The following is a 24,813-nucleotide window of genomic DNA, read 5'->3' as shown; positions in this document are numbered from 1 at the left end:
TCTAGCGCCACCAACACGTCAAAGTTTGAAGTACATTCAGCTGCATCACTTTGGACTCGTTGGTCCAAATTTCACAAATTCAGTACTGTTGGAATCCATGACGTTGACTTGGATGTGGATTTTGTTAAAAATCTTGTCACAAATCTTGATCGACTCTCACGAAAATTGGCACAGAGTATCTTTGGACCAATCCGCACAAAAGTTATGAAGCGGATTTTTCAATTTCGACTTTGTTCACCCACTACAACCAATCAAATTTGGCGGCGACAACGCCAAACAGGAAGTGAGGCCATATCTCAGCAACCAGTTGGTCTTTTGACATCAAACTTCTAACACAGACTCATGACTCCGTCTTTAAGCCTCACAAAAGCTATCATGTGGAATTTTTTAATTCGCTTCCGTTTGCCCGTTGCAAACTCAGCGCTGACATGCCAAAGACGAGTTCGTCGCAAACACCAAACTTGGTGTATGGACTCATGATGCCTTCCTGGGCAGCCATAGGCTTATCTGCTATTCTGCTAGACCCCGCCATCGCTGCTTGAAGCTATATTTAAAGTTCTTTTCTTTGCAGAAAAAAAAACTGTTTTAGATAAATCTGACAAAATAATTTGTCTTTTTACAATTGTTTGATCATCTGAACAAAACATTACAATTATTCAGAGTTTTTTGATGGTCTCCTTCAGGGCCGTTGTTACCTAACTTTAAGTTTAGAGGCAGCTCTTTGAAAAGACACTGAGAACCTTCCATTCCTTGTTTTTTGTATTTTTCTTTTGGTTCCTGCAGACTCAATGTAAGGGCACGAAGTATAAACTATTGTGATTTTATGGTGAAGTAGATCTTTTGTTGGTCCTTTGTGTCAAGACTTTTTGTTGAGTCAACAGTATTTCTAGACCGTCTGCCACCTCGGTCAGACAGCTTATAGTTTGATTAGAAAAAAAAAACCCACACAGTCTGGTACAAAATGGAGCTTTTCTTTGTTCTCTGGCTCAGTTTTGTAAAGCTGTTATTCTTAGTCTGTTTGATTTGTAGCTTTTGTAGGTCAGTGCCTAGTATGTCTGTCGGGACACCTTAAACAGCTGTTCTCTGTATTTGCGAGTCCATACGCAAACCTGTGTCAGTTCTGGGACCCTGATGCCCCTTCTACTATTTTGACTTTAAACTGAAGTATTTAATATGTTATTAATATATAGAGTTATATGAGTGCTTTGGAGTTAATTTTGCAATATCTATCACAGGTTAAAAAGGTTTTGACCCTCAAAAGTCTATTTTAAACATGTGGGGCCCACCATTTAGCCCCTACAAAACATGTGCACCCTAAAACTGCAGTGGGGTCCCCATTTTTGGACCTTATGAACATAGAATAACAAGGATACACCCATACGAATCCTGCTGATTAAATGTGCTCCTTGGTTGATTGTTATGTACACACACTTGATCCTGAATCACATAACTGTTGCTGGGTACATTCTTGTCAGGAACCAGGGACTCAGGACACAGACGCAGGGTCTTTTCAGATTCAAGGAGATGTTTATTATTTAAACACACAGAGCATAGCAAGGCAGGGCGAGGATCTCCAAGCAGAGCAAAGTAATGGGCTGTGAAAACCTAAGCGCTCTCCTCAGTAACTATGGCAGAGGACGAGCGCAGCTATGAAAGTTGACAAACATAAATCTCTCCACGCTGGGCGGAAAACAGTAATGCTATGAACAGTTTTACAAAACAAAGACACGCTCTCCTAACGAGGCGGATTTAAACAATGGACACACTCGAAAAACAGAGGCACAATAAAACTTTAACTATAAAGTTAAAGCTCTTCTTTAACGGAGGCGACTATGAAAGGTTGCAATGAAACATCTCTCCTTGAAAACAAGGCTGTGAAACTTACCATATTGAATAAAGAAACTAAGACTACGAACAAGAATAAATTACTAAACAAGATAGCGCTACAGGAGGACAATAAAGGACAAGACATGAAACAGAACGTAAATCGTGACAATTCTGAACTTCTTTCTCTTTTTAAAGGAGTTCAGCTCAAGTGACACGCACTCTTTGCCAGTCCTTTATCTGAAGACTGGTACAGAAATGCTTGCTGTATTGATATCAGCTGGCTATCACATGACAGGAAGGAAAGGACTGATTTTGATTTTAAAGACAGATTTGAGAGTTCAGTATTCTCTCTCTCTCTTTTCAGAGGTTTTCAGTTTAATATTAAGTTAAACTACCCAGCAGTGGGATGTGGGGTAACACTCATTTCATTGTTTTTTTAAACAGAATTGTTCATGTGTAACCATCAGCAGTATTACAATAATCCTGTTCTTGTCTTTCTAAAGCACAATTATTCCTTCTCCTTAAAATCCTTATTTCCAAAAAAATTAGCCCTCCTCGCTTTCACTCAGATCCCAGCTTTTCATCCCAGCAGATAACCGTGGTCTGCTGATTCAATTTTGTGAAATATTGATGAGTGTGCTTTGACACAGACAGAAAATCCCTCGCGGCCCCTGTGTTGTGAATTTTAGGTTTTCGTTGCAACCACAAATATTGTTACTCAAGCAGTGCATCTTATTTTGAGAACAGAAAATGTTGAGGGATTCACCTGAATGTAGTGGATCAACAACAGTCAAATTGGTTCTCAAGTCATAAGCACAATGTGTGATTGGTTGACCATCTGAACACAAAGCATCATGAGCAGCAAGTGGATGAAAAATAAAGTCTCTTACATTTATGTGCAACTGCATGCAACTTTCCACTTGCCCAAATGGAGTTTAGCTTTCCAGGGCAAACAGGGAACTGATCTCTGAGGTCTGCTGTATGTTTTTTGACTACATTTAAGGAACTGTATAAGTCATATTTCATTAAGCTTTGCAGGATCTGCATTAGCTCCTCCCCTAAAGTAGAAACCACGATTGGTTGAATGGCTGTTTATGAAAAAACGCAACTGTCACAGTCTGTAGTATGAAGTCTGTCACACACATTAATGAATGCCCGATGGATAACCAAGGACACTTCAACATCCATGAAAGCCAGGAATTGAACTGCAGACCTACCAATTGGCAGACAACTGCTCTTCCTCCTGAACTACAGCCACTAATTAGTGAACATAGAGAACAATTTGTCACTTGTTTGTGGTGATCGAAACCTACAGATACATGACTACTAAAAAAGTTAGATGTAGCTCAGTATCAGCCTGATGAAAGTGTATGTGGTGAATGCCACACTGCATGTGTGAGATATTCAGAAAGTGTAGGCCTCTGTCATGATCGTGCACGCTTAATGGGAGTTCTCCTGATAGATAGATAGATAGATAGATAGATAGATAGATAGATAGATAGATAGATAGATAGATAGATAGATAGATAGATAGATAGATAGATAGATAGATAGATAGATAGATAGATAGATAGATAGATAGATAGATAGATAGATAGATAGATAGATAGATAGAGAGATAGATAGATAGATAGATAGAGAGATAGATAGATAGATAGATAGATAGATAGATAGATAGATAGATAGAGAGATAGATAGAGAGATAGATAGATAGATAGAGAGATAGATAGATTTTTTCCTGAACTTATACTATTAAGGGTTGCATAGTCTAATTTCAGAACCACTGGGTTTGATTGTTGTTAGGAGTCACGTTTACACTGAATGGTGTCTGTCTGTGCTGGCTTTATTCAGTTATAACATTGGTTCATTCGATCGTTGCACTTCAGCATTAGAATACAGGAGCGCGGAAAGACACGGGCTATGACGTAGACAGCACGGCTGGAGGCGGTCTCTGACTGTCTCCCTGGCCGGAGGAGGCGGACCCCCTGTAAAGCAGAATTGGAGCTCAATACGCGTTTACTGCCACTGACAGATTTTTCTTACGGAATGGAGCTGCACGGTTCTCAGACCTTTAAAAGACGATACAGCCGTCAGCTTTTATCTTCAACAAATTTTATGTCTGGTTTAAGCGCATTTATTCATGTTCTCGGTCTTGCTATATAAGAGATAAAGCACATTTCAAAGGTAATCCCCGGGACGTAATCTGTTAGGTGTTTACATTCTGTTTGTGAATGAATTTGTGACAAATTAGATGATCCCAGAGATTTAAAAAGGAACAACGCACAACCGCTCAGAAAACCTTCGCTGTCATTTGATTGACTCGGACCACTAGGCGATCAACCTCCTCCGCCAGTATGCCGAGTATGCGGCAGTCATACACGGTGACGGTACCCGAGGAGCCGCCTGCTGCTGCTTTCCCGTTTCTGAAGCAAGAGATGCGGAGAAAGAGCAGCATGTCGGGATCGGTGCTTGTGTCAACTTTCGTGGGGCTTCTCATAAACCAAGCTAAGGTAAGCGAGATGTGTGCTGTTCGCTCTGCTTCCTTCAGAAACCTGACCGTTTATAATGTACTAACATGGGTTTGTATACATTATTGTGTAATTTGTGGAGCAGTTTGACTCTTACTGAATCGATGCTACTAAGTGTGGGATGCGTTAGCTTCCATGTCTCACCTGAACGCACCGTGGTGGTAACACTCGCGTTATACATGCTCAGTGATATTTATGTTTAAATAATGACAGCACATATTGCGCTGAATTTATTAATTTCTTTAAAGGGTTTCGTGTGTTTAAATTAAAGACGATTTATCATAGCCTTGTTAGGATAGTAGTGGCTGCTTCCAGGCAGTAATACCGAGGTCTGTCGATAAAGCTGAACATATTTCCGTATTTCATATTTTCAGAAAAATCATACCAAGTCAGTTGAACGCAGAAGTGAGTCATTTGCAGCTCTCTAAAGTCGCTGTGCTCTGTTGTGCCAGGATCAGTAGGCCTGCACTAGCATGCCACTGGTTATATAACTGCATATAATCCTTCTGTACTGCTCTGTGTCGATCACTTTCTCTTCAAAGTGGAAATAAATAAAGATGTAAATCATTCTTACGGGGCTTTATGGATGCAGTGAATTCTCAAGGATAATTCTGTTTCTTCTGGCCCTTTTCTTATGGACAAAAACAAAGTGTGTGAGTACATGATGTACAGAAAACCTCTTTTGGACAAAGGGCATCCAGGAGTAATGTCAGCTGAAAGCAGCCATTGATATTTTTTGCTGATTGGTTTTGATTGAAGTAGTTGGGGGGGGGGGGGGGGGGGGGTTAACTGAAAAACAAATTGTCAAAAGTCAACTCAAACAATAAGACAATAAGATTACATTTTTATATATTCATCAATAATAAAAAAATAAATTATCAGAAAAAAACAAGAAATTTGGTTGCTAGTCAAAAGATGATATGAATGATGTAATGAATGGTTGTTGTGCTTTGTTATACATCAGTATTTGGTTATTACGAAGCCACTTTTTGAAACTTCTAATATCGTATGTTAGGATTAGACAAAGGCTGGGATGGACCTCCACGTTGTAGTGTAATGTAAACACAAGAATGTTAGCTAGTTACTCTGATAGAGACAGGCATACCAGTAGAGATGTGTGAACATGGACAGAGCTGTTACATAAGAAGCCAGTGTACCCATTTATGATCACATGCTCTCTTTGTCATTATCTGAGCAATGTTGGGTTGTAGAGTGATTGCAACAAGAGTTAAAGGGCATGAAGAGTGTCTTTTCTCATTCTTGGGCTTGATGAAATGCAACCAAGAGGTCAGTTCACAGTACGTAGCATTTGTACTATACCTCGCACCCACTAACTCAGCCAGCTCTGATGACCGATTTTATCCCTAGTAGAAAATAAAAAGGTCACATACAATCATACGAGTCGACAGAACAAAGGTGGAGATCATTGAGATGGAGAAAAGCTGCTTATGATGGTCTGCCAAACAGTCAGACAGGTGAGAACACACTGTTCTCCTGCTCTGTCTCACTCTGTGTTGCCAGCCAATCACTAGTTGGCCTCTCACACTGCTGGGTGGACCCAGGCATGCTGCTGCTGGTGTGAAGGCAGAGCAGGTGTTCACCAGTATTACTAATTGATTCAGATTCAGCATTTTAGGATCCATCGATCCATTTTCCATACCCGCTTAATCCGTTGGTCGGGTCGCAGGGGGGGGCTGGAGCTTATCATAGTGGTCATCTGGTGAGAGGCGGGTGTACACCCTGGACAGGTTGCCAGTCTATCACAGGGCCACACAGAGACAAACAACTACGCACACACTCACACTCACTCCTAAGGACAATTTAAGAGTCACCAATTCACCTAAAATGCATGTTTTTGAACAGTGGGAGGAAGCCGGAGTACCTGGAGAGAACCCATGCATACATGGGGAGAACATGCAAAACCCTCTCACTGTGAGGTGACAGTGCTAACCACTACACCACTGTGCAAACCTCATTTTCAGATGCATATTACTCTCATCACAATTGAAGTTTCCTCAGAGGAGACGATGTGAACAATGGCTGCCATGTGGTTTATTGTAGCACTTCCTATCATATATTCCCTTGTTAATTCATTGCTGGTAGTTTTATAAATCAATAAGCAGCGGCGCTCTATAGCAACATTAGACATTTCTATGGCAGTTTGAGATGTGAGGGGTGGTGTGGTTCAGGGCTTTGCTCTACTTGAACATAATGAATGAACAGTATGCCATTTCTGCATTTTTCTTCTCTAGTCTGTAAACATAGCTTCTTTGTCATTTAACTGAGAGCAGGTGCTCCAGTGATGACCAAACTGCTTATTTGGCGTCATCTATAACCTGGACCATCCTCTTGGGTTTTCATTAAATTGTCATGCTTGTGCTGTGTGCTTGTTGCTTTTCCACACAATCTCCAGCCCCCACAAGGTTCAGATTGTTAAGAAGGTGCAGCGACAACTGCATTATTCTTTTCTTTGTGCTTAATTCACTTTCATTCAAACTGTAATTTTGTCCATTGGGCTTAGAAAGTGATTCATTTCTCAAAAAACACAATTCATCTTACTTAAACAGTTGTCAAATTCAATAATGGCCTCATCCATAGAGTCTTATTGGCTTCAGTGGAGGTCTGTAAACGTGTGGTCACGCTGGCATGACCTATTCACATCTTAACTATTCGTTCATTACTCTCATACAGGGAGTTTATTCAGAAAGACAAGGAGTCGAGTCTATAAAAGTCTAATTTGTCTTTTTTGTCATCACTCTTAGACGAGTTTATGTCTGAAGCTTAATGAAAGCACATCAGGCAGATGTTACACTGGATTTCTCAGATTATGCTCTGTGTAAACATAGACTTATATGCGTGTGTGTATCTGTGTGTGTGTGTGTAAAAGTCACATCTGCCTCAAGTCATTCACCTCCAGTTCTTCACTCTCTCTTACACACACACACACTCTCCTTGCTCCGCCCTGTCGCTGTGATGTCGCTGTGTCCTCTAGCTTTCCATCTCACAAAGAAAGTAAGAAAAGTGTTGCTATGGAGACAGTGCTGTGACATTGTTTCACCATCATGACGAACACCAGGCTGATTGAAGGATCAGCCAATTGTGTGTGGACAAGCAGTTGTTATCAAATGCAAAGCTGCTATTTTTGGGACAGCCTGTTGCGTTACTCAGCAGAGCACAGCAAAGTCCGGCATACACATTTCAGCTGTGGGGTTTTAAGGTGCTGTGCATGTGTACGGCAAAATAATAACTGAGTTGACCAGAAATGGTTCTGCGTCATCATGGAGTCATCACCAAGCTGGTGATGGTCTCATGCATGCATTTCTGTATTTCAGATATACTGGCAAGGCTAATAAAGTGTTCAATTCACTGCAGGGAATTCAGAGAAAGGAGGCTTTAGACAAGCTACAGTTGATTGAAAGGTATATTTTCATCCTCTGCACACTGTACTGACTCTGTATGACTCCTGTGTAAGAGACAGATGACAAAGCTCATTTATATAATAGTAACAAGCTCTCACTGTTTTAGTGCTCATAGTAAAATGAGCTGCGGGCACACTATTGACCAGATGGAACATGCTTCCAATCATGTGAACCTCTACAAGAATGCTCACTTTGCGAACATGTGCCCTCATCTGTGCCCTCATTATTCTTGAACTCACTGCATGTTTATCAACAAAAAAGATTAATAATATATAAAGAAAAATATCATACAATAATAGTATTACTAATAGTATTTAATTACCCTTTATTCCACTCTTGTGTCACTTTTAATGTAATTGCTGCCAATCAGTAATTCAGGTGATAACTCACACATTAATTTATGATAGCAGCAGGTACAGGGCTGCCACTGTGTGTTTTTATCGATGAAGAACCATATCAGTCTTACGTGTACAGAAGGCATGATTTTGTGCCTCACACCAGTTCCTTTAAACTGGTGTTCCACCAGTCCACCACAGTGGACTACTCTCGTGGGTCACCTGGGTCACTGAATGTATGAAATCTGCTCTCTCATGGATCTGCGTGGCCTTTTGAACTCTGACCCACAGTGTAGTGAGGCCATTTTGGTCTCTTAGACATGGAAGATAGATGATACCTGCTTTACCTTTGCATTTTTTTATGTTCAGAGCTCATCTGTGACCACTTTTTGTCTCCATAGTAAGGATTAAAGTGGTACTAACAGGCTGTTAGTACCACTTTACGCAGTATCTATCTCTCTTTCCTCTTTCTATGCTCAATAAAATGATCATCCCTTTGTGTGGCCTCACCATGGATTTTGCCCATTTTCATTGTTATTCTACTGCTTAGGATTTTCAGGGAATGTGCTCTGGCTTCACCTCAGGTGAGGGTAACGGGAAGCATGTGAGTGAGATAGATTTCAGCAGCCAATGAGATCAGGTGACTGATGTTGGACTGCAGAGTTGAAGTTCAAGTTAAGATGCTTCTATTTTTCCTTGACTGCTAGTTTTCTTATAACAGGTATTGTTGATATAAGAACTAAAAACAGGAGCAGTAAAACAAGAATGTGGTTGGCTGCCACTGAGTTCAGTTTGACTCATCTCATGTTTTCTAAAGCATAACTGTGTGCTGCTTCTGCTTTGTTTTCAGGGGTACCAGCACATTTTTTCTCCACCCCCATGTTCTTTGTTAGTTCTTCATCTGGCAACTCAGTTATATAACCACTCAACTTATGTAATTAGATTTAACTGCAGTGAGTGATGACATAAGGCATTTCATAGTATTTTGAGATTTATAAATCATTATGTATTTCATTGAGCTAAAACATCTCAGTTTAAAGGGGAACTAGGTGGTGTTTTTTGTAAAAAAACTTAGACCTTATTTCTGGCATGAAATATGTTCATCTACTCACCGAGAGCAGTTTGGTGAAAGTCGACGTCCTTCGGAAGATATTTAGATTCCTTGAGATCCATATAACGGAGTGAACAGGGCATAGACAATGCAGCCTCTAAATAAGGCATTATCTGTCTTTATTGGAGCAACAAAGGCATATATAAACATCGTCCACAAGAACACCACCAGTTAGCATCGATTCGCGGACGTGCAGCGGTCTGTTGTTCTCTGGCCAGCTGTTCCTCTCTCTGCTTCTGCTTCCTCCTTTCCAGGAGCTCCTCATCTGTATTCTCTGGCTCAAAACAGTAAGGACGTCTATCGTACTCAAAGTCGTCGTATACGTCGTCAAAATCTGATAAATATTCTAACATGTTGAACAAAATTAGCAGTAGCAAACTCTGTATGAAGTTAGCCGACCGTCTCAGAGCACGGAGTAAATGAGCATCCAAGTAGACACCTATGTAGAAAGCCCCCTGAGTCCACCTATTTCCCTGGAGGACAACAACATGAAAGCTATAAGCTAATATTGCAATAGTACGCGTTTATTCATTCATTCGTCTTAAAGTATTGGTGAAATAAAGACAGATAATGCCTTATTTAGAGGCTGCATCAAATAGGGCATTTGATACACTCCGTTATATGGATCTCAAGGAATCTAGGTTTAAAAATACCGGAGTTCCCCTTTCATGCTTTCTTACCCCAAGATGCTAGTGTGATGTTAAAATCCATAAGGTACAGCACAGGACACTTGTTCCTTGTTATCTGCTGTTGTTGATCATTTTTGCCACCCGGGAGTGATTACCAAGAGAGGAACTGAATTCAAGAAAACAAAAACAAGTTACCCTCTGAAGATAATGGTCACCAGATAAAGTCTCCTTTTTGTCATTCATGTTGCAATCTGTACAGTACAAAAGTCTTGCAGTGCAATCTGCTTTGCAGCATCTGTTGGGGCGGCAGCATCAGAGCCGGAGACTCAAAGAAACTGAGCAAACTGATAAAGAACGCTGGCTCTGTGCTGGGGACTCCTCTGGAGCCCCTGGAGCTGACTGTAGAAAAAACATTGCTGTACGAGTTAATTAACATAGGTGATCGTTCTGCCCACTGTCTTCATTACGTAGTGATAAACCAGTGGAGTCTGTTCGGTGGGAGGCTCCTTCTGTGCTCTGCTGTAGCACAGAAACATGTGCCAGGTTGCTCCTTCCAGCAGCAATAACCAAGCATATAAATAAACAAATAAATGCTGCAGTGATATATTTTCCCTTTGGGGAAAAAAGATGTATTCTTTCATATAATTCGATTTCATTGTCAAAAAATGTTTTTTGATATCATTGCATCCTGTTTGTATTAGCATGTTTCACAGCATCCCAACTTCTTTGGATTAGGGTTTTACATTAATCACCAGTCTGGTGAGAGGACTATGATGTGAACTGTCATCTCAACGTTGTGTCTGTTTTGTCTTTCAGAACTCAAAGAGTGCCCAAGGTCTGGTTGGACTGAAGAACTTAGGAAACACTGTACGTAAATTTTAGGTCTGATTAAGTCTGTTTCAAGTTGGAAGTCTTGTACTAGTGTTAAGTTATCCTTCGCTGATTTACAGTGACACTCCTAAATTTCTGTTAGCATTAAGCTGAGAGCAGTTTGTTGATATCTGGCTAAGAAAGAGTGATGGTCTAACACAGCATCTACCAGACAACAGGCAGAGGGGTGACTCCGAAAATAAACAGTCCGCTTTGTGTTTGTGTGTGTGCACAGTAAGCTAATCAGACAGTCTGAACTCTGGACCACGGAGGACTCGCTCTCTGTGTGGACAAATGTGTCTGATATGTGGAGCAGTATACACACAGACGGTGCTGTCATGCCTACATGTGTGCTATAGCTCCTCATACACAGTAATGATGCTTCTTGTTTGCACACTTTTTCTCATTAAGTGCCTTTAGATTATCATCTTAAAGATGGAAGCAGGTGTAAGAAAAGAGGTACCTGTTGCCTGGCAACCAGGACAGATTTCAGAAAGATCTTGTGATCACTATTATTATATTTGGACAGGAAAAATCCAGTTTTCAAGCTTTCTGTGCTTCATTCACAACAGAATATATTTCAGAGTGTGGCAAACAGACATATCAACTTAAAGACTGTGCAAGGGAACTTTTTTTGTCAATGAGGAAGACATGTTTTCATCTTATTCGTGTTGTTTTTTATCACAGTGTTTCATGAACAGTATTCTGCAATGTCTCAGCAACACACACAGCCTGCGAGACTACTGCCTGCACAACGCACACCGCAGAGACCTTAACAACAACAGCCGCACAAACACAGCCCTCATGGAAGGTGAGAGACGAGTCACACAGGCCCCCTAAAGCCCGAAACAATTACTCCTCCATGCTGTAGACTTGAAGCCCTTGTTAGTTTTTTTATCTCTAAATTAGATGTGCATGCATATAAACAGGAGTTAGGGAAAGGAGTAAACTTCTTTATTTTGCCTTCTAAATGTCTTCTAAATATTTTTGGTTATATGAAAGTTATGTCTCGGATAAGAAACATGAGTTGTACCTTTATGTCAACCTGAATACAGTGTCATCATTGTATTTTTGTCCTAACTTGTGAGTAATTTTAGTATTGTGTTTCGATAGAATTCGCCAAGCTGATTCAGACCATGTGGACATCATCCAGCAGTGAGGCTGTCAGTCCATCCGAGTTCAAAACTCAGATCCAGAGATATGCTCCTAGATTTATGGGATACAAGTAAGCTTTGTTAATCTCTGCTCTCATTTTTAGCAACATTGTACACTTTTAAGAGGTCTAAATTTAGCTTTTGTTTGAGAATAATCCAACTGTAAGAACACCTTGAAATGTGCTTGCAAGTCTGGAGGTGAGAAATACATCCCACTGATGTTTGTGACTGTGATTGTTGCTCGTGTAATTGCAGCCAACAGGATGCTCAAGAGTTTCTGCGTTTCCTCCTGGACGGTCTGCACAATGAAGTCAACCGGGTCACTGTCAGGCGGAGAGGCGCCGTGGAGGACTTGGACCACCTGCCGTAAGTCATCACACAGTCAGTGGGGTTACATGAGTGCCATCAGATTGGATTAATGGCTAAATTACAATAAGACTTATTCACTTCATGTAGACACCTTAATCTCACAAAAAAACGGATCGGGTTACTTGCGATCGGATTAAGACCCCGAGATAACTCGCTCCAAATGTACACCAAACATGCATGTAGACAGCAGAAGCAGTTTGTGGATTGGATCGAGTGTTCTGCGCATGCTCGAGATTTTTTCCCGGGATCATCACCCGGAAGTCGAAAGAGAAGATATTACAGTTGTTGTTGCTGCAGTTGGAAAGAAATAAACAACGCGATGGAGAGTGCGGCGTTGTGCATCGCGTTTGTGCCATAACCATGTTCATCACAAACGAAATGTAGAGGGACGTAGTTTCATTTTCCTTTTCGTTCTCCATCTTTCTCGAATACCTGAGTTTGTTGTTGTTGGTGGTAAAGAGGTCAACCGGAAGTGGCTCTATTAACGATTGTTGAAATGGGTACAGTGCTACCTATCGTACCAGGGTATGACATGCTTTGAGTGAGTGATTCGATTCATTCACCGCCATATATCCAAGGATGAATGAATCAAATATTTATTGTCATTATACATGAGTACAACTAAATTAGACCGGCAGCTTGCAAATGCATGCGCCAACTTAAAAAGTTGCAGCCGGGGGAACACGACACAGCATCCAGACTATGCTCCTGTTGGGTCGGGAGAAAACCTCAGCAACATCAAGCACAGCAAACATTAGCTCACCAGCTAACATAATTAAAAAAATAAGCAAACATTTGTTCGCTTCACACATAAATACGCAAAAACAACTTGAAGGTGTGGGATGGGAGTAGGGGGGTGTGCTGCATAACTGCATGTCAGTAGATGCATGTGTGTCCATAAGCCCAGAGAGTTGCTTCGTCAAGCAATCAGTGTCTCAGTTCACAGGATGTCATCACGATAACACAGCAAGTTGTCATGGAGAAGTCCTTGATCGGGTCAACAATCAACAGGTGTCCGTGAAGGAAGGGAGGGAGGAAAAAGGAGTTCAGAGCGTCTCACAGCAGCGATCTCAAGGGGGGTTGTTTCAGCAGTTGTTTCAGCAGCGGCCTTGGTCCTGGTGCCACAGGAGAGCCGGAATGCAGATTAGATTATAATTGTTGGGTTAGGGCGAGTAGTCGTATTTCAATGGACATGACTGAGTCTGTTTGTCCATTCTGGTCACAAAAACGATCCATATGCCTTTGCAAAGCCACAAGCTTCACTAAGATGTTTTCCATATTGCAGTTAATGACCACAGTCTGAGTGCCAACAGCTCTGCCCACTGCTGCAATCATGTCGGGCAGCATGGGGCCTCGGACCGCAGTCTCCGACTTCCGAATTTTCCTATACACCAGGGCAATGCCTAGTCCAATCAGCAGATAGCCCGTTATCATGGTTCCGAATATGTAAAGATCCTCGATGTCCTCAACGGAATAAATCGCCAAGCACACAACCCTCCACTTCTCCCAGGAGTCCCTCATGTAACCAGCGGCGAATGTTCTATCAGGGCAGGCAGGTTCCCCCGAACCCGAGCTTCTCGTCGAGACAATTTAGTCAATTGCGTTGAGAGACCAGTTGACCAATTCCATGATTTTCATTTTGAAAGCAATGCGGAGAGACAAGACAGGACAAGACGTGAAGAAAAGCAGGGAAGATAAGGGAGAGGGAAGATAGGGTAGAGAAGAGAATTGCGACCGCCTTCATTGAGAGCAGGAAGAGAACAGGATAATTATCCTTGGTCAGATAAGGAGCATAACCCAACTATAGCTATAATCAAGTTAATCTCATCATGTAGACCCACTGAGTGTGTATGTGACTGAGCACGCTGCTCTTTTTCTGAATACAAGTGTTTAGTAAACTGCAGATGTAGGAGTGAAAATACTAGTTAGTGTTTTAATTGGATTGTTTAAACATTAGTTACCACGCTAAGCACAATTGGACTTCCATCCATCCATCCATTTTCTATACCCGCTTAATCCGTCGGTTGGGTCGCGGTGGGGGCTGGAGCCTATCCCAGCGGTCATCGGGCGAGAGGCGGGTTACACCCTGGACAAGTCGCCAGTCCATCACAGGGCCACACAGAGACAAACGAGACAAACAATCACACACACGCTCACACTCACTCCTAAGGACTATTTTAGAGACACCAATTAACCTAATATGTATGTTTTTAGACAGTGGGAAGAAGCCAGAGTACCCAGAGAGAAACAATTAGACTTTATCAGTATTATTTATAATTATCAGTAATGGGATTCTTTACAATCCTTATGTAGGTTAAGGAGGAAACACTGTGTGTAAACAAGACGCATATTAAGAAAACATGAATTATTAAAGCATCATCTTAATGATATATATACTGTATATGATATATATATTCTGCTGTTTCACCTCCTGTGTTTAGTTGTTGCCTCTTTGTGGTCCAGCAGGGCTTATTGATTTCTTCTTAGATGTCAGTTATCTAAAAATTTGTTTAAAGATCAGAGTGAATCTCTCAGCTTCACTCTGCCAAATGTAAAATAACATGCAAAAACTTATTTATTTAAAGCTTTTTTATAGCAGGTTTTTGCAACCTATCTTTTAAATCCTAAGTATGGAACTGCGACACCTAAATATTCCAAATAAAGAGCAGGTTTATTATGCACACATTATCAACTCTTTCTACTGTATCAGAACACCAGAGGGTGCATGTGTGTGCCTTTCCTACCATATTCTGTATGACAACTGGGGATGTTCCATTTCAGTGTTAGTTATTAGAAACTGATTCTGCTTATTATGCTACTTGACAAAGAAAACAAAGTTAAAACGTTCTTTAAGATGAAAAATTCTAACGTCTCACCCTCTCAGAGACGAGGAAAAGGGAAAGAAGATGTGGAGTAAATACCTGGAGAGAGAAGACAGTAAGATAGTTGGTAAGTAGAAGGAACCAAAATCTGTTCCAAGACCACATGACAGTTAATCTTTCACAGACTGCAGCTTTAATTGTATTGCTTCAGCTTTAGGAAATGTTTCAAAATAGGAGATAAAGTAAATGTCTTTACATAGAAAGATTATTATTTTGCATATCATGTCTGTTAATCTAAACATAAGGCACATTTATTTTCTATAATCTTTGCTCTTCTAGACCTGTTTGTGGGTCAGCTGAAGAGCTCTCTGACCTGCAGCCATTGTGGTTTCTGCTCCACTGTCTTTGACCCCTTCTGGGATCTCTCTCTGCCTATTGCCAAGGTTAGACAACACACAAACATGCACACAGTCAGATACAACCCTTTGTGTGATGGTTGGGAGTCTTCTGATGATTTGAACACAGCACTGAAATACACTTTGATTCCTGTGTTCACTGATTGTAACACAAGCTCTTTGGTGTCTTTCCTTGTGTTTGTGCTTTGCTTTGTGTGTTTTGTGTGTACTGTGTGGTTGTTCGGGCGCATGCTAATGTCAATGTATCTATGTTTATGCTCAGAAGGGCTATGGTGAGGTGAGTCTGATGGACTGTGTACGGCTCTTCACCAAAGAGGATGTCCTTGATGGGGATGAGAAGCCGGTAGGTATCCATGACAGCAACTCACTGTTGTCAAAATACAATGCCGAGTGTGATATACACACATCTGACCTTCTTTAGTACACACCCCATTTCCAGAACGTTTTCTGAAATGCAACAAAAACTCTGTATGTGTTGATTAGTATGAGTCAAAAGAAATTATTTCAGTGTCTTCATTGACCATCCATCTGTCTATTTTATATACTTGCTTGATCCACTTCAGGGTCGTAGTGTCTTCACTGTCCAGCTTCTTTGTATTTAGAAAATATAAACAAGTCTAAAATTTGATGCAGCAACACACTCAAAGTTGGGAGGGAGGCAAGGAAATACAGGCAAGTTATTAAAATCTAGTTTAGCTCCAATCATCATATTACCTGGTGACAGGCAAGGGTGTCAGGATTGGGTATAAAAGAAGAATCCACCAAAGGTTTAGTCTTTCCAACAAGGATGGCTCGTGGCTCACCACTTTGTTCCAAATTGTGAGAATCCATAAAAATTTGCAGTGCAAGATTGTGAAGAACTTTCAGCATCTACAGAGCAAAATATTGTTTGAAAAAAAAGATTGAGGGAGTCTGGGGAAATCTCCATATGGAAAGGACAAGGACAGAAACCACTGCTGGGTAACCTTCGACAGCACTGCATGAGAAACCGCCATGCCACCGTGATCAATACAGCCACATGGGCTCAGGAGTATGGGCTCAGAGCTCATCTCAGATGGACAGAAAGACAGTGGGCATGTGTTCTGTGGTCAGATGAGTCCACATTTCAGCTGCTTTTGGGAAAAACTGATTTCTGCTTCTACAAAGATGAGAAAGCGCATTCAGGCTGTTATCAGAGTAAGGTTTGAAGCTAGTGTCTGTGATGGTATGGGGGTGCATTAGTGTCCGTGGCATGAATGGCTTCATATGTGTGAAGGTACTATTGATGAAAAGGTGGATGTTGGAGTTTTGGAGAGACACATGTTACCATCAAGGTGACGTCTTTAACCAGGAGGTCCGCGGTTATTTCAGCAGGACTATGCCAGACCTCATTCTGCACGACTTCCAACAGTGTGGCTTCATACACACTTAGTGTGTGTGCTTGACTGGCCTGCCTGCAGTCCACATCTGTCTCCTCTTGAAAATGTATGGAGTATCATGAAGAAGAGAATCAGACGACAACAACCACAGACTGTTGAGCAGCTGAAACCTTGGATTCAGCAAAAATGGACACAGATTCAAGTGCTATGGACATAGCACTTGGATAGCCCAGTTTTTGTGTTTTCCCTTTGGGTGTGCAACATATGAAGCCTGCATGTTTCAACTGTTGGTGAACAAGGGTGAACTTCCTCTGTGTTTCCTCTCCACAGACGTGCTACAGGTGTAAATCCAGGAGGAGGTGCACCAAGAAGTTCACAATACAAAAGTTTCCCAAGATCCTAGTGCTGCGTATCCTTTCATCCACACACCAGGATCTGTCAGACATTAGCCAGGAATGTGACGGAATAGTTAAAGATGGAAAAATATTGTTTTATATAAATTTCATCATGGAAAGATTGATATAGAAAAAATATTCAGAAAGTGCTTTGTTTCAAATGGGGCTTCAAACTGTAACCATTTAGGTGCATTTGAATTTGTGTGAGTGAAAAAGAATAGAAAGAGTTTACGAAATCATCATAACAATGCTGGAGAAGTGCTTCCTGCAGCTTATAAGACATAATTGTAAAGACAAAGCTATGATTATCTGCACTCCAAGATCAGAATTTTGGAAAGAAAAAGGAATCCAAGTGATTCTGACTCCCAGAAACAACAAATGCGCAGCTTGCTGGAAGTGACACCAATGTCTCAAGCAGTTAATTAGTTGACATGTGACTTGTGAACACTTGAATATTTATTCCATCTTCACAGCATTCCAGAAAAGTTGACAGACAGTTGAGCATACACAAAAGCAAAATACTACTTCATTTTAAAGAATTTTTTCTCTTGAAGGACTACTTTACTGTGATATTTTCCTTTGACAGGAAATAAATAATTTTTCTGTAAATGGTGCCCCTAAAATGTTCTGTTTGTTGTAATGGGCTGGTGGAAGAAGTTAGTTCAGAGTCCAGTCATCAGTATAAAATTATATAATCAACTCAAACATACAGTCAGGAAAGCTTAGTTATAGAAACCTTGATGAGTATAACACAGTGATCATTACATGCATCCTGTGTGTTATAGTGAACACAAAACAGTTACTCCTTGACTCTCGTCACTGTCTAGACCTGAAACGCTTCTCTGAGGCACGAAGAACCAGCAAATTGTCCACCTTTGTTAATTTCCCCATGAAGGATCTTGACCTGCGGGAGTTTGCCTCTGAAAACAGCAGTAAGTACTGATCCTAACATAGAAGCTAACAAAAACAGGTTCCCCTTGTTGGCAGTGATTTTGGCATTTCTTGGCATGTAAACTCAAAAACTGCACACTGACTGATCAAAACCTGAGACTATACTTCATATTAGGTAAGCAGTAACTTAAAAGTTAACTTGTTTTGTTTCTCTCCTTTCGCAGCAAATGCAGTGTACAACCTGTACTCAGTGTCCAACCACTCAGGTACCACCATGGGGGGTCACTACACAGCTTACTGTCGCAATCCCAACTCGGGAGAATGGTACACATTTAACGACTCCAGGTGAGTTTGAACTCCAACACACTTAGAGGTCAAAAGCTACACATGTAGTGTATTCGATGATAAGACAAGCACCACATACTGCAGTCACATACAGGAGAGGCATGGATAACTGTAGTATGTTGACATCCTATAGCTGCAAAAATAGCTTCACTACATTATCAAACAGTTATGAAACCTGAAATCATTTAAACTGTTGCTTATTTCAACAATCTCAATTCTGCAGCTGCTTTGAAAATTCATTCATGACTCTTTGTAATTCTAAGTCACATTATAGTAAAGTAAGTTTAAGTATTAAGCATCAAGTATATTAAGTATTTAAGTATTAAGTACACAATCACATTAAGAGGTATTATGACAACACTCTGATTGCAAAGATAATTAAAACAGTGAATGTTTAACACTTCATCTCTGCTGCCTTCCTCCAGTCATTCATCACTCAACAGTAAACACCACAGACACTGTCCCACTTTGTTGTTGTATCAAACTGTGACGCCTAACAGGAATACAGGACATTATCACACTGTTTGGCTTTTCTTACAATGTCACATGTTTTTATATAGTGTGATATATATATGTAAAACAAGAACCTGTGGATTTTTTTTAACCTGTAGATTGGAAGCTAAAACAACCCTGTTGAACATGAATATGCATATATTTATGACACGCTAACTCACTCAAAGGTTTATGGGAATTCATACAAAAATATATAAGAATATTGAAATAGATATCGATAAAGACAAAGGACAAAGGACAAAAGGAATGTACAGGAATATGATATTACAGAAACCACACCTGCAGGAGTGTCTGATGTCACATGTAAACTGATAGCTTGTCTCACCCTGAATGTAACTGAGCAGAAAATAAATGACAAATGTGTCCAAAAGTCTTAAGTGGCCAGACTTTCAGGTGTCTTCTGTTTAAATTTGAGTATATCAAAGTTATTGTCTGAATCTTCCCTCTCAGAGTAACGCCAATGTCCTCCAGCCAAGTGCGCAGCAGCGACGCCTATGTCTTGTTCTATGAGCTTGCTTCCTTCTCGCTGATGTGAGCCTTGTAAAGGACGGCAGGCTGCAACACCATTCTGACAAAGAGACAGAGGGATGGAAAATGAGACTACTGCTGGAGCCTGACCTGTTTTGGACTTGTATTTGAAATCTTTCACTTACAAACACATGAAGACGAATCCTACTCCAGCAGCTCGGAGGCTGCAGCTGCAGAAGGGAACACTTTGAACTGGACAGGAACCCAATCAACCAGCTCTGCTTTCTGTATCTCTGTCTCAACTCATGCATTATGTTCAACCTGGGTGGACATGTGTGTTTGCTTTGTGTGTGCGTGTGTGCGTGCGTGCAAGTGTGAGGCAGACGCAGGGCAATAATCCCATTTCACTGACCAACCAGGTGAATCTGTCTCCATCTCAGAAGTCCCTCTATGCATTGAAAACCAAACTGACATCCGGACTGCGCCTTCACTTTTTTTCTGTTCTTGATCTCCTTGCTTGCCTCAAACCATTAAAACTGACTTGTTGCATTTCTATGGACCTATTTTTCCTTCTTTAAATTTAAGTGGGTTTTTTTGTTCACTGAGGACATGGGATTATCAGCAAAGTACCATGAGCATTATCAGTACTTTGGAATATGGATAAACTGCTTAGAGAGACTGTAACAGAACTGGTCACGGTTACACGAAACTGTCAGCCCACCGGCCCAATTGGTGTCCGCTGCAATACTCCCATGTCTCTGTTAGTTCTCCTTGATTCTGTTCTTCTCTTAGAGTGGTCGGGAGAGTCGGTGGCACAGTGAGCGTTTAAAATGTCAGAGGATAACCGTCTAACTTGAGTTTTATTTAATTTGTTTCTCCCACATGTGATTTCTACTGATACTTTAAAAGTACTGTGAATGGATGAACGGACAGTCCAGTCCAAGTCTGCAAAGGATGAATAATATAAATATTAATGGTAATAATCCTCATTGTTAGTGTGGGGTGTTTACTTCCTTTCATTTCATGCCATTGAACAACACAGAGAGAATGTTTTCAAGAAGAAAAAAAACTACTATATCTGTATATTTTTATATCCTGATGCAATATAGAGAATGTACTATTCAATGGTGCTGGAAGTGACCCATAACTGTTTCAGTCGGTTTATTTACTTGGTTTCAAGAAAAAAAAGTTCTTATTTATGCTTACACATGTGATGAGTCACAACTTTTAACAGTGACAGTCAAACACATGAGTATTCAAATAAATAGTTATATATGTCGGCACAAATAAAATCCAAGACTCTACTTTGTGTCTGTCTTATTTGATGGTTAATGCAGAATTCACAGCTCATAAAGCAGGAACCAGCAATGACTATTGGACAGGTGAGCAATAGCAGAATGTTAGTTTGCTGGTTGTGACAACAGCTCAGTGACGTCTTAACACAAAGTCGACATTGCAGACTAAAGGTCTGAATACTTAAAGCAAAATAGTTGCACGGTTATATGTATGACAACAGCGAGTGTGAAAACATGGCGAGTAAAAAACGATGTAAAATAAAATGTAGATTTCAATAAATAAACACATAATTCATCCATTTTCTATACCCGCCTAATCCAACTCAGGGTTGTGGGGGGGCTGGAGCCTACTCAGCTGCCATTTGGGAAGAGGCAGGGTACACAGGATGGTGGTCAAATGAACACATCAGATCTATTTTTCTTCATATATCAGTTCCTATTAGCATCACACACGGGATTAACAATTACACATTTTTTAAAGAAAATTAGATTTCTAAATGATAAGAGGGAGGTATTTTTCAGACAGTGTAAACCAGGTGCTTAAGCCTGTTAGAACTAAATAAGTTTAATTTGGGTTGTTAAGAACGTATCATTGGAACTAAACTACAGCACATAGTAAGATCATACTATTGAGAATGAACCTCAGAGACACATGTATGTCTTCATGCATGTCCTCTGTAACATTTTGAGTTCAGAATAATTGTGAATGTTCATGAATGCTTACTTCTGCAACAAGGAATAGACATTCCTGGTTGACTTAAAGAGTTTGTGCTCTAAACGACGACCTTGGAGGATAAGATATTGAGATACCTGTTAAGATCATGTGAATTAAGTAGTGGGCCAATCCTAACCTACAATTGATCTTCAGCACAGACAGTTCAACTGGCTCTGTAATCAGTTCTGCTTTGCAGGAACAAACACCGTCTTCCTCCAAGTAATTGCAGTAGAAGTGTGGGAGCACAAATTTCTTCATGTTGTTCTGTTTCTGGTTCCAAGTTTCGCAGTCACATATCTATGTTTTAAAGACTTTAGTCACTAAACAGGATGATATTCATTGTAAAACGTGTTGTGCATTGCCTGAACTCCTGTGTGATTGGTCTAACTCATTTATTGATCAGAGCCACTTCTCAGGAACTCCTCTGCAGTGAACTTTGAAACCAATTCAGTGGCTTAGCCCAGCGTATATAATCGTTTCAAGTTTTGTTTGAGGTTTCATGCAGTCCTACAGGACAAAGCTTGCATCTGTAGTGTTTCAAGAGACTTGACTTGAAAAATAAAAAGTAAGATATGGCTACCATATTTGGTAAGTTACTTTAAGCTATTTGTATAGAGTTTGGACAACTGTATTTGAGAATATATTTGGGCAATAATGACTTTTGTTCAGGTTCGGAGCCAACCCCATTGCAACTGGTTTTGTTGTTACTGGGTGAGAAGCTAAGTGGTAAGAGCTCAGCTGGAAACACCATCCTTCGCAGACAAGCCTTCCACAAGAAAACCACCCGAAGCTGCAAGGAGAAGGGCACCGTCTGTGGATTACAGGCAAATGATCAAATTTAAAGTTTATCCTTATCCACTTAAACTAAATATGTTCCTTATTCACTTTGTATGAATTTCATGAACAGGTGACAGTAGTAGACACTCCAGGATGGCTGTCCCACTCCACTACTCCAGGTAAAGTGTCCCAAGAGCTCTGCAAAGGTCTGGCTCTCTGCCACCCAGGGCCTCATGCTATCCTACTGGTGCTGCCCACCTTCACCACCTTCGATCAGAAGGAATGGAGGGCCATGGAGGCACAGCTCAGTCTGCTTCAAACCCCCATCTGGTAGAGAGCCATGGTCCTGTTCACCCATGGTGACAAGTTAGGTAAATGAATGATTTCTGCAGCTATCTCAGAGCATCAACTGACAGCACTGTAATAAAATTTACATGACACTTGTCATAAACATGAATGAGCCTTTATAGATATTTTTCTTATTGGTGTCATTAAGAGCTTGTGTAAAGTTGATGCATATTTATGGGTGCCAATGCCAAAGGCAAGGCACACATATTACTATTGTGTTGTACTCTTATTCTTCCGTTTCCACCTCAAATTTCGGTTCGCTACTCCTCCCGCAGCAATGGTCCGACCGGAATAAAAAATACATCGCTACGTGCGCGTCGATCAGGATTGGTGTGCTATTACTTTTCTCTCTCATTACTCAAAAGAAATTCCGGAAAATTGGAGAAAAACTGGGAAAATTTCCAATGGGAAAATGCATTGAAAATGCATTGAAAAGGCCTTAACGAGGCGCCTCCCCTTGGAGGCCTCCTAACTCAGCCATACGGCATCACAGACACATCATTCAAAGTTTGTCTGTGACAGGAAATACTCAACTTTAACTGTGGTAAAGGGCTTGTTGATAGATTATACAGCTTTGACACAACGGCAGTTTACATTTTAGGTAGCCAGAGGACCTCATCTCATGCAGCTAACACTCTAACTGCCACTCTAAAATTATTAAAAATAAACAAATGCCTCTCACGTCCAAAGTATCTGCCTGATCTAGACAAATTTTACATCAAAACGTAGGTATTTTAGTCCTCTTTCACCCAAAGTCACTGTTATTGAGCTTGACCTCACATGTTTCTCACAAATCACCTCTGAGTACAGAGAGGCGCACTCCAGCTCCCATACTTTTCCATTATAAACAGGCCGAGCCATAAAATCAGTGTGAAAGACTCATTTTAAAACTGCCATAAAAAACGAGCTACATACAGGAGCAGAATAAAAATTACACCGCTGGCTTCCCCCATCCCTTCGAGCACTCACGGTGCAAGAATTATTCAGATATGACTTCTACTTTTTAAACAGCGACCAGACTTTGTTCCAGACTTGTGCTTGATAATTAAAACACCATGATTTTAAGGGGACAAAGTGAGCTGCAGATTTGACAGTTGGCACGCAGCTGTTGCCCATAGCAACTAATGAGGGGCCAGACCCAAGATGGCTGCCCTGTTCTAATACAGCTGATGAGGGCAGCGCCAACATGGCTGCCATGTTCTAATACAGCTGATGAGGGCAGCGCCAACATGGCTGGCCTACTATAACAGCTTTATGCCAGCCTGTGTTGTGTGTACTCCTAGTACAATATAACATGACAGCCTCTGTCTCTCAGCGGGCAGCAGCCTAATAGTAATAATAATGATAACATGGCTGGCCTATTGTAACAGCTTTATACCAGCGTGTGTTATCTGTACTAAAAATACAATACATAACATGACAGCCTCTGTCTCTTAGACATCAAACTTTTCCATTATAAACAGGCTGTCCTTTTCTCCTTTATATTGATAGTGAGGGCTGTGTTCAAACTGCCTTAAAACCTGTATCATACACAGGACCTTGATATAAATTACACGAGTGTCTTCAGCAGACCTTTTTCTCATTGAAAAGGAATTATTTTTTTTACTGTGACTTATATATTCATTCAAACAGCTGTTTGTTCTCAGGGGGCACAACCTGTCCTCCTCTGTGTCTCATTAGCTTAAACAGGCCTTCTCTGTGCTTTCCCTCACTCATGCTGTCTAAAGCAGGCAGGTTTCACCACAGCAAGCCAGAATCTCATATTTTACAGTTGAGTTTGATCTAGTAATGTGTGACTGGCAACAAGCAGCTCTCTTAGCACAGCACAGCCTCTCTGTCTCGACGGGCAGCAGCTTGGCACCCATCAAAATTTCTTCAGAAATGTTCTAGCATATATTATTATATCACAGAAAAGTTTGTTATTACAGTTGGACATTAGTCAAGACAAAGTAAACAACATAAAGTAGACAAAAATCTCAAAATAATACAGAGGACTAGTTAGAGTTACGGTATTATCCAAATTTCTTGCGCAGTCTTTTTTTATGGTGTTAAAAAACACACACAATGTGATTAGTGCACTCTATTCAAGGAGGTAATTCATGCTACATATTACACTTAATGTTGATTAGAACTCACCTGGCATGCCAGCTTAGCTAGAAACCCTTAATTTTTATGGCTCTCCATATCAGTTTTCCTCCCATTTGCTTACCATTATTGGCTTTAAGGAT

The 24,813-nt window shown here is 40.7% G+C and overlaps 1 protein-coding gene across 4 annotated transcripts in view; it reads left to right on the top strand.

The window, feature by feature from the left end:
- Positions 1–20,715, top strand: part of usp2a (ubiquitin specific peptidase 2a) — a 62,913-nt gene extending 42,198 nt beyond the window's left edge. For 2 of the 4 annotated variants that reach the window (XM_072393072.1, XM_072393073.1), the window contains exons 3-13: positions 10,666–10,716; positions 11,407–11,530; positions 11,833–11,944; positions 12,129–12,239; positions 15,127–15,191; positions 15,404–15,507; positions 15,743–15,823; positions 17,169–17,247; positions 18,061–18,165; positions 18,349–18,469; positions 19,433–20,715. In XM_072393072.1, the coding sequence (XP_072249173.1) occupies positions 10,666–10,716; positions 11,407–11,530; positions 11,833–11,944; positions 12,129–12,239; positions 15,127–15,191; positions 15,404–15,507; positions 15,743–15,823; positions 17,169–17,247; positions 18,061–18,165; positions 18,349–18,469; positions 19,433–19,517 (1,038 nt within the window). In that variant the 3' untranslated portion in view covers positions 19,518–20,715. Of the gene's footprint in view, positions 1–3,841; positions 4,338–10,665; positions 10,717–11,406; positions 11,531–11,832; positions 11,945–12,128; positions 12,240–15,126; positions 15,192–15,403; positions 15,508–15,742; positions 15,824–17,168; positions 17,248–18,060; positions 18,166–18,348; positions 18,470–19,432 lie in introns of those variants that run through there. The other 2 variants (XM_072393075.1, XM_072393074.1) reach the window with 2 other exon arrangements.
- Positions 20,716–24,813: the final 4,098 nt, after the last annotated feature.

Source organism: Leuresthes tenuis, unplaced genomic scaffold (genome assembly GCF_036924035.1).
Source record: "Leuresthes tenuis unplaced genomic scaffold, fLeuTen1.0.hap1 SCAF_9, whole genome shotgun sequence".
In the NCBI taxonomy this organism is placed as follows: Eukaryota; Metazoa; Chordata; class Actinopteri; order Atheriniformes; family Atherinopsidae; genus Leuresthes; species Leuresthes tenuis.
The sequence above is the reverse complement of the archived record's forward strand: the minus strand, read 5'-3'. Positions and strand labels throughout refer to the sequence as shown.